Source organism: Podarcis erhardii (assembly GCF_964252035.2).
Source record: "Podarcis erhardii genome assembly, chromosome: 17".
Taxonomy (NCBI): domain Eukaryota; kingdom Metazoa; phylum Chordata; class Lepidosauria; order Squamata; family Lacertidae; genus Podarcis; species Podarcis erhardii.
In genome coordinates this window covers 9,551,726-9,566,831 of record NC_138515.1, presented here as the reverse complement: position 1 = coordinate 9,566,831, position 15,106 = coordinate 9,551,726, and the positions used below count along the sequence as shown (strand labels likewise).

The 15,106-nt window shown below is 44.3% G+C and overlaps 1 protein-coding gene across 4 annotated transcripts in view; it reads right to left on the bottom strand.

Moving 5' to 3' along the window:
- Positions 1–773: 773 nt before the first annotated feature.
- Positions 774–15,106, bottom strand: part of CARM1 (coactivator associated arginine methyltransferase 1) — a 39,524-nt gene continuing 25,191 nt past the window's right edge. Inside the window, exons 9-17 of one of the 4 annotated variants that reach the window (XM_081845201.1) lie at positions 14,458–14,543; positions 12,254–12,343; positions 10,860–10,997; positions 9,039–9,128; positions 7,079–7,191; positions 5,246–5,323; positions 3,018–3,086; positions 2,245–2,312; positions 1,636–1,777 (exon numbers count right to left, since the gene is read on the bottom strand). In XM_081845201.1, the coding sequence (XP_081701327.1) occupies positions 2,254–2,312; positions 3,018–3,086; positions 5,246–5,323; positions 7,079–7,191; positions 9,039–9,128; positions 10,860–10,997; positions 12,254–12,343; positions 14,458–14,543 (723 nt within the window). In that variant the 3' untranslated portion in view covers positions 1,636–1,777; positions 2,245–2,253. Of the gene's footprint in view, positions 1,778–2,244; positions 2,313–3,017; positions 3,087–5,245; positions 5,324–7,078; positions 7,192–9,038; positions 9,129–10,859; positions 10,998–12,253; positions 12,344–14,457; positions 14,544–15,106 lie in introns of all 4 variants that reach the window. The other 3 variants (XM_081845200.1, XM_081845202.1, XM_081845203.1) reach the window with 3 other exon arrangements.

Here is a 15,106-nt window from a genome sequence, read left to right as displayed (position 1 = left end):
AATGGCATGGGTGGAAAACTACTGGGTTTCCTCCTTGAGAATTTTGTACCCAAGTCTGAGGTACTAAAGGCAGCCATTGCACAGAGTGAGAGTCTCTTAACTGTATGTCAAAAATAGAGGCTTGTCTTTTGAAGATGTGAGCGAAAGGGAAATGAGGTTTGTGGAGTCACATCAAAACCTGAGGTGGGGGAAACCAGCCACTGTAAACAAGTCTTCAAAACCCTCCCAGTTTTATTCAATAGTCACAAAATCATTGATCAGCCAGACCTAACAATTGACTGTGTAGACCCCACAATTCAGCCACTATGGAGCTTCTGCACAAGACCCCTCCTCCCTCCCCCCCCCCAAAATTCAGCCCACCAAGCCCCTGTTGGGAGCCAAAGGAAACTGCCTAAGTAAAACACACTCCCCCCCCCTCCATAAAACGGGTCCCTGCCAATTCCTTTCAAACATGCCAACTGATGGCTCTGAAAGGAACAAAAGAAAGAAAATACCATAAATGGTTACAGGTTACACATACAAAGACTACAAAGGGGCTTCCATAACAGATGCCAGAACCATCTACTCTAAGAGTCCCTGGTGGCTACTGCAGGGAGCAGGCAAGTCTATATACTAAGCCACTTGGCACCCAGTCCCCACTGCCTGCCCAGCTGAAGAGAAAAATGGACTAGAGACAGCAGCTGCAACAGCCTAGAAAACAGGGTGGAAATGGAGCCAGAACTGGGCATAGCCGTCAAGATGAGCTGAGCAACAGGAAACCGATACACAAACTGTTCACTTTCAGCCAGCAACCTTTTTTTTCTTTTTGGTACATTCATGTTTTAAAATTTTTTAACCCTTTGATGCTACATCGAGATTCCCCCCCGAGACAGGCAATCATCAGACCGGCTGATAAGATACTCGTGGCACAACAGTCCATCTCATTTCAGATGTTCTTCCGGAAGCCCAAGATCTACAGCAGTAAGTTGCCAGAACTCCTCACAAAGCCAGCCAGGAGGGCTGGTCGGCCTTTTCTTTTCCCTCGCAGCAGGAAACACTTCCTCCTCCTAAGTCTTAGCAAAGCAATGAACCCAGAGGTTGGGTTAGGTGGAAGAAACCAACGCACAGATGGAAGGATGAGCAGCTGGATTTTCACCTGTGCCCACTCTACAGCCAGCTGCAGCCCCTTCGTTCAAAACACTGGGAGCAAGGATGAAGGCTCAGGTTACTAGCACTGCTGCTGGGCTGTCCACAGTACTGCTGAGAAGCCCTGTTGCAGCTTTGCTCTACAACCTGTGCCTAATGCTGATCAGTCATGGAAGATTTGAAGAATGATACCACTAGCAACATGATTGGTTGTAACACAGTGTGAGTGCAGGAACTCAGTCATGGTTGAGCAAGTTGAAGTTTCCAACATTTCATAAAAAAGTGTACAAGTCTGCTATCAAAGAACGAGTGGGGGCGTGTCTTCTATTGTACAAGGGTCAGAACATCTCTGGCAAGCCTAATTTTTTTTGGGGGGGGGGAGGCAGGGGGTGGAAGAAATCCAGAGAAGCAATTGCCAAACTGAGGTGCAGAAGGCAGGTGGGCAGGGCGGAATTTTTTCTTCTTCATTTGGTTTCCTGGTGCTGTCAGTTCAGAGGATCAGGGGTGAGGGTCTCTTAGCTCCCATAATGCATTGTGTTGGTTGTGATGGACATGGGAGATGCCATGGAAATGGCCGGGCCTCCCATAGTGAACTGACTGTTGACAGGATAGTGAGCACTTGATGTTCCTCCACTCTGACCACTAGATGAACCTGCAGGAAAAAAAGAAAAAAGTTCAGAAGTCTCATATGTAAGGAATCAAGTCAGGTTTCTAACAGAAATAGAAATCCTGAGCACTAGACCACTAGCTTTATACAGTGGTACCTCTGGTTGTGAACGGGATCCGTTCCGGAGCCCCGTTCGCAACATGAACAGAACGCAACCCGCGTCTGCGCCTGTGCAGGTCGTGATTCGCTGCTTCTGCGCATGTGCATGACGTCATTTTGAGTGTATGCACATGTGCGAGCAGCGAAACCCGGAAGTAACCCTTTCCGGTACTTCCATGTCGTCACAGGACGCAACCCGAAAAGATTTAACCTGAAGCAAATGTTACAAGAGGTATGACTGTGTGTGTGTGTGTGTGTGTACACGCGCGCGCACACACACACACAGGGAACCTCTGTGAGGGAGCTAAAGCAACTCTGAACTGACAAGTTTCAATATAAATTCAGATTCTTACTTTTGGGCGTTACATGGTCTGCATACATGGTTGAAAAATGAAATTCAACCAGCTTGGGCCACCACACTCTGCAGAAACAAGAGGCAACGTGATATGGCATGAAATTCTGTAGGCACTAGCTTGCTGAAGTTGATAGGAGACTGAAGCTGTCATGATATAGCCCACTAGCTCCTCGGTCCATGCATCTGAGACGGTGAATGTGTGTTTAGGGAAGCCTCTGTCACAATAAGCCAAGTCAATCTTTTCACCTACCCAATTCAGCTATTAATTCACCCATCACGACTAAAGTAATTTGATGTCAACATGGGATGCTATAAATGTTCAGTGTTCACATTACTGGCATTTTGGGGGTATCTAGTTTAAGCTTCAGGGGTGTTATAGTACAGTCAAACCTCAGTTCTCTAACAGCACAGCTCTGTTCCCGAATGCCGAAAACCCGGAAGTAAATGCTCTGGTTTTCAAACATTTTTCAGAACCCAAACACCTAACATGGCTTCTGCTTGAGTGCAAGAAGCGCTTGCGACCGATGGGAAGCCGTGCCTCAGTTGTCGAATATTTTGGAAGTCGAACCGTCTTCCTGAACAGATTACATTCGACAACTGAGGTTTGACTGCATTCTGCAATTAACATGGCAGCCTTTGACCTTTCTCGTTCCCAATGAAGTACCTGATCCCTTTGTGGCCATACAGCTCAAACCCCCAAAGAGGAGAAAGCTCAACAGAGGCGCACACATCCTTTCCCCTCAACTCCAAGAAAGCCCAGACCAGGTTTACCTTGAACAATCCCTGTACTCATGATGGATCCCATCCGGGAATGGGTGTGATTGACAATCCCAGTGTTGGCTGCTCAGGAAGAAATAAAAGGAGGAGGAAAAACACAGACAGGTTCAATCTGCACTAGGCTACCTCACTTTACCTTAACCCCCACCTCCCAAGCTGTAAGCATGCACCACAGATGGACCATTCCCAACATCATCTGAAAAACAGGCTGTACACATAGTGAATCCCACTCTCTGACTGCTTCTCCCACTCTGCCTCTGGCTGCTAACTACTAAGCAGAGATAAAACACCTGGACCTCCAAACAAGTATGATCTCAAATTCAGAGGCATTTTGATTCGTGACGCCAGAACTACCCGAGCCTAAGATGCCTTGGACTCAATTTGAGCCACCCCAAACCATAACCAGTTCAAAATGAGTATCTCAGTTATTGAGGTCTGAGAGAAGTAGCTTAACTAGGTACAAAATAAATGCAGATGTGCCAATCCCAGAATCCTGCTTCCTGTCTCTCTTGGCCAACTTCTCTAGGGCTCAAGTGGTGAAAAAACCTATGATTCACCCACTTCAGGTCTAGAAAAGTAGGCCAAGAGAGACAGGAAGGGAGATTCTAAGATTGGTTGTTCTGCATTTACTTTGACCCCAAACCACTTCTCTCAGGGCAAAGAAACAGCAAATTTAAATAAAGTGTGCATGGCTAAATTTCTAAAGTTTCATATTCCAATGATGATCCGGCTGTGACTGACATTTATTCTCATTCATTCTCCCCCTTCCATCAGCATTTAGTGTGTGAGCTTCCTGGGGCAGGTACATGCCTATTGCTTAAGTATAATGCTAGCACTTGTTTAGCTAAGCCAGCTCACATCTTCTCATAACTTCCTTAGTTCCTTCATATTCAGGGTGACCAAGAAACAAGCCAGGATGGGGTTACAGATGGGAGTAGACACGTTTGCCACAAGGGGCATGGAGTAGTTTTTATCTGTCCAGAATATGCCAATTGGTGTGTTTGCCCTTAAAGGTAATCGTTTGCCATTCATTCCTATAAGAAAACAAAGTACAATACTCGGAGCCAAGACTGCAGGGAGGGTAAAGCCTACTATCTACTGATAATGGGTCTCCTGATGCTCAAAAGCAAGGGATCCCACAGAGGACTACATCATGACCATCCCATCAATGACCCCAGGAGTCAACTGTGGCAAGGCTGTTCTGCATTCTGTTTTTATAAGAACATTGACATGTCAGCTTGTCAGTTATGCATGTGTGAATGCACAGAGATCACAACTGGTGGTGCAGGTTACTTAACTATAACAACTGCTATCAGTGCAGTCACACAATCTGCCTTCCTTCCCCATGGCAGGCGCCTTTTCTTTGTGATTTACACTTGACATCTATGTGGCAGTTGCAAAGTTCCCACCTCACCCTCTGCTGCACATCCCTTGTTAGCTTCTTTTCAAGGGGACAAGGAGCAGGCCCCAATCCTCAAGCTAGTTCTGTAACTTGTTCCTGAAACTGGCTCTGCACAGACCCCCAAACCCATGTGTATGCACGACAGCACAGACTAGGCCTATATCGGGTATGGACCCTACTTAATCTCTCTTGTTGCTTCTGCTTTTGGAATCTGGCACAGTTCAAACTATTTGAGCATATAACCCAACACAGAGAGGCCACCTTTCTGTTCCATCAGGAATCAAACATGACTGCACAGCTCTGAGGGATAGCAGTGCAGGCAACAGTTTTAAGAACAATTAATAATATTAAATGTCAAGCGTACTCTTCAAAGGAATTACACTGTAAGCAAATGAGTTATGATAGTCTTATGAGTTCTATTTAAAACCATTTTGTAAAACTTAAGTGTTTGAACCAGAGAAATACAAATGAACTGGAACTGAACCCAAAATTCTAATTATTCAACCCAACTTCTTAGAACCTGCAGAGACACTCTTCTCCCACAATTGGACTTAGTGCACATGGTAAACTCAAGGACAATGAGCAGGAAGATAATTCTGTGGCCAAAGGCATGTATACCCTGTTGAACATTCACAAGCCCAGTACTTGGATGAAGTAGGGCAAAGGATCTCCTCACGACCTCTGAGCCAGGAGTAAAACCCCAAAGATCAGATGCTCAGGAGATCTGAGACCTGGGGCCTTCATCTCAGCCACTGACTCTCATGTTTCCTAGGATCCTCCCATTTAGATATAATCTGCTCCACATTGCAGATAAACTCACCTAGAGGAATAAGGTTGTTGTGGCCAACATTGGTGCCACCAGCAATCACGCTGCTGAGATCATAGGCTGTGGGCATCCCTGCAGCACGGGGTAGAAGGGAAGAGGGTGAGAAATGAGGAAGGCACTAACCAAGACACACACACCTAGACCTTCAAGCATCCTGCCCAGCACCGTTGTGGCAGGAGAGGCCATTACATGGTAAGTGTTACAGAGGCATGAGCCTCTCCAAGCCACACACACTGCACCACCCCTCCTCCCATAAGCTGATTTTCAAAAGGGGGCAGGCTGTTCCAGGCAGGGATAGGGTTTTTCATGCAGAAGCTCTCCTGGGCAAACGCTGCAGTGAAGCTGGGCCGTAATCTGGTTCTTACAGAAAGATAAGAGAGGGGCTTCCTTACTCCACTCCACAGTACTTGGAAGTTCTCTCTTCCCTTCTATATGTCTGGCTGGGTTGCCTGAGAAAGAGATGCATTGCCAAAATTGCCTTTGGAGGAGGAAGAAGTTGCTGCTTGAGAACTAGCTGAACAAAGGTGGATGGAATCTGGATTTTCTCTGTCGAGGAAGGCTGGCAGCCTTGTTGGAACCATCTCAGCAACTGATGGTGGCTACAGCATTTGCTGTGCCTGGGAGAGGGGACATAGGTGTTGGCCAACTCAACTCAGACAGGTACAAAGGGGGTGAACAGCAGTGGCCAGCGGAGAGAACCCAATAGGAGGATGGTCGGGGGAAAGGGAAATTTTCTCCCAACAGAAGCATACACCAGGCTGCTGTACCCCCTGGGACAATAGGAGATTTATATTAATCACACTCCAAGTCCACTCTTCCTTGAAAAAAGCAGCTGATACGGGGCTCCCAGCAATCTCTCATCCACATCTGCTTAGCTTTACCAGTGCTAAAAGGTTACGACATTAGGTACTCAGCAGAATGAGACACAACATTGAGCAAGCTGCTGAAGCTGTCTGCAGGTGACAGCAAGAAACACAAACAGAAAAATGTCGACAGCACCAGTGCAACAGGTACTCCTCAGTCTCAGTGCTCCAGTCAGCAAATGGGAATAGTAGTCAACATCAAAATGGTCAACTGGAGAAGGAAAATTCATGTCTGCTGTGTAAGTACGAGCATCTTCATGTGTGAGCTCGGGGCAAGAAAGCCAGCTTCTTTCTGCTCTGATATAATCTCCAACAGACTGAGGGTGTACATGCCACACAATGATCTACTACATAACCACCAGCAGCGGCACGAACACCCCAAGGTTCTTGTAAGGATAGTGAATATATAGAAGTATGATATTCTGCATCACACATGTGCCAACTCTACAGAGAAAGAGAAAGGCAGTTGCCACATCCCAAGAATACTGTTTTAGTTGCAAATGATTTGCTTGATTAATGCTATGGACACAGTGTCAAGAAAGCTTGCCCGTGGAGGAGAAAATTTGCTCTTCATCACCCCATAGCTACTCAGCATCAAAACTCTGTGACATTAGCTAGAAAACCCTCCCACTTGTTATGCTTGCCTCTGCAGACTGCTCAATTTTGATTACATGGGTCTAAGATGTTCCTATGCTCCGCTGCAGAAAGGACTTTGAACCACCAGGATTGGATGAGATACGGCTGCAAACAAAACCAGATTGCTTGCCGCAGGCCCTCACGTTACTGTATGAGAAAGCTTTATGGCCAAAACCATTCAGTGAACCTTCAAATTGAAGGCAAAGCTCGAGCCCTGTGGCATCCAGCACTCCTGGCTGATGTCCTGACTGTCCAGACCCAAAATGACTGAGGAACATAGATGACCCATCAGCTTTGCCCAGGAGTGACAGTGAAGAAGGTACAGTACCAGCAACAGCCATCCCTGTGCTCATGTTGTAGGCGCCACCTGTGTTCCACATGTTCTCTGAAGGAGAGGTGTAGTGCGAGCCTGGCGGGGGTGAAGGAGTTGTACCTGTGTACCTGGAAGGCAGACACACACACCCTCACTCACACACACAAACACCAGCGCCAACGTCAATAGTCTGGAGATCAAACGCCCTAGTGGCTCATCATTCTAGACATAGTGGGCCATTTCCAACCATCATCCAGAGGAGCAGGAGAGTCTTGTGGCAACTTAAAAGCACAATAAATTTATTGTGGCATAAGCTTTTGTGGAATCCATGAAGTGGGTTACACAAACTGGCATAGAGAGAGAAGCTAATACTGTGGGGCCAAGAGACCACTGAATGAAAGTATATGACATTTCCATATGCATTCAAATGCATTCTAGGATTTTATAAAAACATCCACCTTAGGTTTAAGAGAACACACAACAAAGCAAAATTCTGCTTTTATCTTTAAAAAGAGGAGACGGGGGATAGCTTACCTGATTGTTTATGCAGATAAAGAACTGATGTTTCAAGTAGTAAAATACAGAATGTCTCTATCACTCACTCACACACTCACACAGATGTATTGAGCACTGCCCAATAGATAGCCCTGACAATCATGCCAAAATGCTCAGTTGCCTATTGCAGCAGTGCTGTTCCTGCTACTTTCACTTTCTTGCAGGGTAGAGCTCGAAGCACTTTGAAAATTTGAACACACACATGGCAGGACACATAAAAAAACCCCAAACCCTCTCTACAATACTGTGTCTCCAAAAAGCTATTGTCGGTAAGAAGTTGGTGCCAGAATTCCTCTGCCACACTTTAATCCAAGGACAGCCCACGAAGTGCCATCCCATCACCCCAAAGCAGTGTGGGTCAGTGATCAGGGATTATAGGAGTTGTAGTTCGACACCATCTGGAAGGCCACAGCTTAGCCACCCTCTCAAACTAAACCAAGTATTCGAGAAGTGGTGGCGATGCATGTTGTACAACACAGAGACTTTGCCATCACATCCCACCAGTAGAAAGCAAGAGCAACTATTCTGCTTGCCACCGTTTTAAGGGCTCCTCTGTCCAAAACGCAAGATGCAGAGAGGCAACTATGCCACTGGATTTCTAGGGCTCCAGCAGTCACTGGCCAGGAGCAAATGTCTTTAAATATCTGCACACTAACCCACTCAAGGTAGATCACAACATAAATTAGCAAGATGTAGTTGGAAATAAAAACAAGGACTAACTAGATGTGAATATTTTAAGGCAATAGAATCTGATTTACAACAAACCAGGACCCAAATGAGGAGATGTCTCCCTTCTTCTCATCAAAGAAATTGACTCATGCTTAGATTCCCGAAGTGTGAGCAGTGAAGTAGCCTGGTTTGTGGAAGATGGCAAGTTATTCAAAATCTGGCTGGCCACTGAGGGAAACCCAGATACTGGGTGAGATGATTATGTGGGGTAATCCAGAGGGGCTTCTTATACTCTTAGCCTTGCTGAAAGGGCCCACATTCTAGTGGTTCACATTTATTGGGGGGCTCACCTCAGAAGATAAAGGAGGAATAGGAAGGAATATGCATCTTTCTGTCCCCTTGCTTTCCTCTCACCAGCAAAAAGCTATCTGACTATACTAGTAAGAAAGGAATGCATTTCTGCTCCTTACCTACCCCCTTTGCCTGAAATCGCTGTGTGTCTTTCTAACCCAGCCCCCGATCCCTCCCAACACAGGTCATGAAAGCAAAACGATTCAATCAGGAAGAGTTAGCTTGCTTCCCCTGCCAGTCTGCCCAGTGAAGACTTGCTTTTGAGTTACGCAGAAGTAGTTCCCCGAAAAGCGGTTCCTCAAACACACTGCATCCTCACTCACACAAGCACACATTTAAAAAAGCAACAACTTTATTATAGAGGTGGGAAAAAACCCTTGTAAGATTCACCGTGACATACCTGAAAAATGGGTTTTTCAGGTCAAGGAGGTTGCTGGACTTGGAGCCTGTCTGATCAACTTGAGCAACAATACTGATGTCGTAACTTTGCCTGAAAGAGAAGGGGAAGAGATACTGGTAAAGGACTCCCCAGTCCCTTCTGACAATTCGGCAGGGCCATTTCTAATGGAGACCAGGACTTTGCAGGAGGGTGAGAGAATCTTGTTTATTGGGAAAGGAGATGGAGAAGTCCGGCAACATACAGTTCCCAAGTGTTGCAGAAAGCTTCAAAGCTCAAACAAAGCCAGCTCCCCTTCTGTGCTACCAGTTCTACCTGGACGGGGGATATCTTAATTTATTGATCTTTAGCCTACTTTTCAACAGTTGTTCCTTAAGCGGGTTAGAGCTAAAGTATAACAGAGTAAATAAAATTAGAGTGACAATGATAAAACATTAAAAACAACATCTTAGCAGCAGTTTGCCTCAAGAGAAATGTTTTAATAGCTCATTTAAGAGGGCCTGTTTCCTGGATATATCACACGGAAGTGATTTCAGAACTTGGGGGACCATCACAAAAAAGGATAATTTGGGGATAGCCACCAGCATGATTGGATTCATAAGTCTCTTAATCTTAACTGCAGGCCTCCCTAATTCTATACTTTCAGAAGTCTTCGCAATGGCAATAAGCCGGCAGGCACAAAGGAGTGTAACCGGACTCCGATAAGGCCTAAAACTCAGGCTCTTTCATAGTGAGAGTCACAGGAGAAGTTGGGGCAAATCCCAAAATGTCAGGAGTGCAATGGGCTTGCTCATACTGCTGGGTTCTACGAAGCAGAGTGAAACACCAAAATGACAGCTGTGACCAAAGCAAGCTGTGCAAAGGGAAGACAGGCAACTATTGCTCACAAGACCTTTCTGAAGTGCAAAAAAACTGCTAGCAGCCAAGAAGGCTAAGCTTGGATTCAAGTTACACAAGCCCAGAAGTAAGTTGCATCTTCCTGTTGGGAAAGTAACTATTATCCCTATTTATTGATGAAAAGTTAACAACCAGGGTGAATTTGATTTAAATCAAATCGATTTAAATAACTATTTAAATCACTAGTCAGTAAGACTTGATTTAAATCATTTTTTTACAGAAAGACTCATTCTTGATGGTAAATCTTAATATTTACAACCAGAAGAAGGTTTCATTTTTGGAATAAAAAATTTTCAGAGTAGTTCCTCCAAATTACTGATTTGGTTATACTAGTATAAATACATAGACAGATAATTATGAAATTATTGTGAGGTTTAATAAGTTAACTTTATATTTGGACACTTTTCTGCTGTACTTTATTGGAAGGAGAAAAATAATAATTTCCTTAATAACAATTTATTTAACTAAAACAGTAACATTATCGCATACGTATCCCTGTTTGTTAACTGATGTAGTTAAACAAAAAAAAATTTAAAAATCGAGACTGAGTTTTAGCACACATGAAAAACTTAAAATAAATCCTTATTTCCTGATGAAGAGCCTTTGGACTATAATGTAACTTAAAAAGAAAACTAGCTTTAGAAATATTTTCCCTCCAAAATCATTTTATTTTAAAAATCCCGATTTAAATAAAAAAATCCAATTTATATCCAAAAAAATCTGATTTTTAAAATTTATTTTTTAAATCATCAATTTTTATCCCACCCTGGTAACAACTTAATCAGCCTGGCATATAGCTTTGAACTCATCTTTCTCTGGTTCAAGTCCAGCACACAACACCCTAGACGACACTGCCGCTGCAAAATCTGACCTGGCTGCAAGAGGGCTTGTTTTTCCATGTGGCTGAGCTGGCCCCTCTCAGCTTACCTCTTGTTTGCGATGAGCAGGCATGTCCCTGAGAGGGTGTCACCAGCCTTAGCAAAAAGTGGAGACTGAAAGAGGCACCGAACTTGGTACCAGTGGGTTAGAGGCTCTGTTGGAGCGGTTGAAAGCCAAACGGTCATTCTAGCGGAAGGAGAGAGGCAAGGGAGTCAGTCATGTTTAGACACAAGGACTTGAGTTGTCACAAATCCACATCCTACCCCTCTCAGATTGCTCTGTTTCCCAACTGTCAGCATATCTCCAGCTGCAAAGTAGCTGCACTCAGGTCTGGCTTGTCATATACCAATCTGTTTTCACTCTCCACAGAGAAACCAAGGCTCCTGTTTTTCCTCTTCAAGTCAGTCCCTCTTGAAAGTTCAGTTTGGTGGCAGGTGTGCATTTTGGACGCACCTGTCAATACTTTCCTGCTTGATCTTGCTTTTAATGGTTAGTGTTACAGTACAGTCATTTTAGTCAACTTTTATTAGTGCTTAAATCAATTTTAAATTGATTAAATTTTAACCAGCTGAAGCTTCACTTGATTAATGAGTGAGAGCCAACTTTAATTAGAAAGGCCACAATTAATAGTAGACGTTACTTTTTGAGGATATTTTGGTTCTGTTATGTTAGCAGTAACAGGAAACTGAAGATATGCTTTCCTTCTAATCATTATAGTCACTTTTGTGGACTAGTGGTTGTTGAAAACAACAATTCTCAAAACACTATTAAATTCAATCACAAAACACACAAAGTAAACACAGCTAAAATACTATAAAAACAGTGTAATAAGAGAGTATCTCCTCCAAAACACCCAACAGAACAGAGCCACCTTAGTCTGCTTGCAAAACAGTGACACAGCAAGACAAGCAGATATCCCAAGGGAGTTCTTTCTAGTGCTTTGAGACAATTACAGAAACAATTTAGCTATGTTTTGAAACTAATATGGCATCCATAAAAGGTAGTCGCTGCAATAGGACCTCATTAGATATTCTCAAAATCTCCCATGGGAGGCAGCATTCTCCCAAGATAGCCAGGGTTTTAAAAATTAAGAGCTTTAAAACCAACCAGTACCTTAATTGGACTTGGAATTAAATAAAGAAACAAAATGAGAATTGGCAAGCAAGCGTTCGCTCTATCAAACTGTGCAGCCAAGAGCAAATCTAGCATTGTGAAGAAATGCAAGCTTCCATTTACTATCCCGAGGGCTGTTTTTTTCTAAATATGTTTCCCTGCTGCCAAGTTAAACAAACATATTTACATTCATCTACCGAAGGACACAAGTCAAAAGATAATTTAATTTGAACTTGCCAGTTTACTGCAGTGTAGGAGTGATAATCAGTTATCTGTTTTATAAAATCCAAGTTCTGATGGGAGGAAAGAGCACTTTTGCCACCACTTACATTGAACCGATGAAGGCTACATCAAACCAGAATGCCAACCCATGGACTAGACCTGAATGCAGCATGTGGAATTTGAACGGGATTTCTATCCTGGAAAAGAAGAGGAGAAGCCACATGAATTCACCCTCTCCCTCACAGTCACATGGTTTCTTCTTAGTCAGCACAAAGTAAAAGGTAAAGGTAAAGGACCCCTGGACGGTTAAGTCCAGTCAAAGGTGACTATGGAGTTGCGTTGTTCATCTCGCTTTTCAGGCAGAGGGAGCCGCCATTTGTCCACAGACAGCTTTCCAAGTCATGTGGTCAGCATGACTAAACTGCTTCTGATGCAACGGAACACTGTGATGGAAGCCAGAGCGCATGGAAACGCCATTTACCTTCCCACCACAGTGGTACCTATTTATCTACTTGCACTGGCGTGCTTTCGAACTGCTAGGTTGGCAGGAATTGGGACAGAGCAACAGGAGCTCACCCTGTCACAGGGATTCAAACTGCCGATCTTCTGATTGGCAAGCCCAAGAGGCTCAGTGGTTTAGACCACAGCGCCACCCACGTGCATGTATGTGCATGTATGTATGTAGCTGGAGATTTGAGACTGCCTCTGTCTCATATAGAGGCCATCTAAGATCTTCCTTTAAGTTGGGTCTTATCAGGCTGTGGCTCCCACTTTCTCCAGCTGCACTAATCAATAGTGTGTGGCTGCTTTCTTTAGGGTACTGTTTTTTTGCTTTTTTCATTCTAACCTGAATATAAATTTTGGACGTTCACATTTTCAGAAGGTCAAAAGATAAGAGCCACCTCGCTGATACAGACTTGAGACATGCAAGAACTATGCATAGTCATTCTACACTAGACGATTGTATCTTGTCATTGCTCAACAGCCTTCTTGTGGAAACAAGCCCAACCTGGATGTGGGTGGGAAATAGTTAAGACAAGACTCCATTGGCTTGAGGAAGGTTTTTTGACTTTGTATTTTTGTATAGGAAGTGGCAAAACAAGAGACTCCCCATGAGACAGTACCAGAATTAAGACCAGAGGCCCTGCTCTCCAACCAACTTGTAAGACTGGTTAGACTGTTGGAAACCAGAGACTGAGTGTTCTCCATGTTTGAAACTCCCAGAGAAATATGGCTTTGTCACTGCTGATTTTTAGGAAAACTCTGAAGAGATTTTTATTCTAATCTGTGTCTGATCTATTTACTATGCTAGAAGAATTTTAGCTGCTGGTGCTTTTAAATTAATGATTAAACTGTTGTTATTTTGATTTATTCTAAAACCTTACTTAAAATTCCCTTCGCTGGACAGTGTGCCCTCAAAAACAGGTTGTAATTTTTTGAATGAACCATAAATAGCCTCAGCAGACATGGCCTGAAACCTCAACAAGCAGAGTGATGGATGGCAGAAAACACAAAGAACAGGAAGTCAACACGAACAGTTCTTAAACGTTGGCCCTCCGTAGTTTGGAACTCTCTTATACCAACTCAGCCCATTTTTGTTTATCCTGACACCTGAGTCTGAGGTCTCCTGCAAGCCACTAGACTGTTTTCTAAAGGTAAAGGTAAAGGGACCCCTGACCATTAGGTCCAGTCGTGACCAACTCTGGGATTGTGGCGCTCATCTCGCTTTATTGGCCAAGGGAGCCGGTGTTTGTCCGCAGACAGCTTTCGGGTCATGTGGCCAGCATGACTAAGCCGCTCCTGGCGAACCAGAGCAGCGCACGGAAACACCGTTTACCTTTCCGCCGGAGCAGTACCTATTTATCTACATGCACTTTAACGTGCTTTCGAACTGCTAGGTTGGCAGGAGCAGGGACCGAGCAATGGGAGCTCACCCCGTTGTGGGGATTCGAACCACCGGGCTTCTGATCAACAAGGCCTAGGCTCTGTGGTTTAACCCACAGCGCCACCCGTGTCCCTTAGACTGTTTCTAGCGAACCTTAATTGGTTAAAGGGTCAAGGGAAGAAGACTGGGCCAAAATATGTTTCAGAAAAGACTGCCAGGCTACTTTCCTCTGGCTCTGCCACACAACAGTAACAATACAATCATGAAGACTCATACACTGGCATGTACTGCAATGACAATTTCTTTTTATCTTTTCTTTTTTAAGGACAGAAACAGTATAACTTTGGCTTCTCCCACCCCTGTGTAACAGACAGTTGGGAGCCAGACTGGATTATCTCTCTGTCTCCTATAAAGGGGATAACATACCTGTGCAAATCCGCTTCTTTGGCGTCTAAGAAGTTCACTGTGTATTTAACAGATTTGGCCATTAGAATCCTGATATCAAAGGTGTCCTTGGGAAGAGAAGCACATAAATGAAAACCTCTGGTTGGGTCAGGAAGTGGAAAACTACAAGTCTGAGCTGCTCTTCACCCACTTCCACTCCCAGACAAATGTAAAGAAGACAGACAACAGACTACTAACCTACTCGGAGGGCCAGAAGATGCTTGTGAATATTATGCCATACAACAGAACAATGCCTTTCTTCCCTGCCACCCTAAGAGGGAAGCGGAGATGAGCATCATGGTTGCCAGCCTTGCTCTGTTCCATGCAAAACAGTGGCATGAACCAAGATACTCTACTCCCCCAGTGCTCAGTGCTTCCTTCAGATGGCAATACCAGTTCCCTGGTGTTTACTTGCTCCATTTGAAGAAGTCAGACCTGGGAGAAGTTACCGGCCACCCAAACTCACCTTTGTTTAAATGTGTCTAACAGCAAAGGCATAAAACTGATGGTTCTCTATATAAGAAAAATGCTCATGTCAGGTGCACTATGGTTTTCAAAATTAAAGTATAACAGGTGTTCAAGCCATCAAGAGGAGGCTGGAAGCTTGTGGGTTCTCATTACTTGTAAGAAA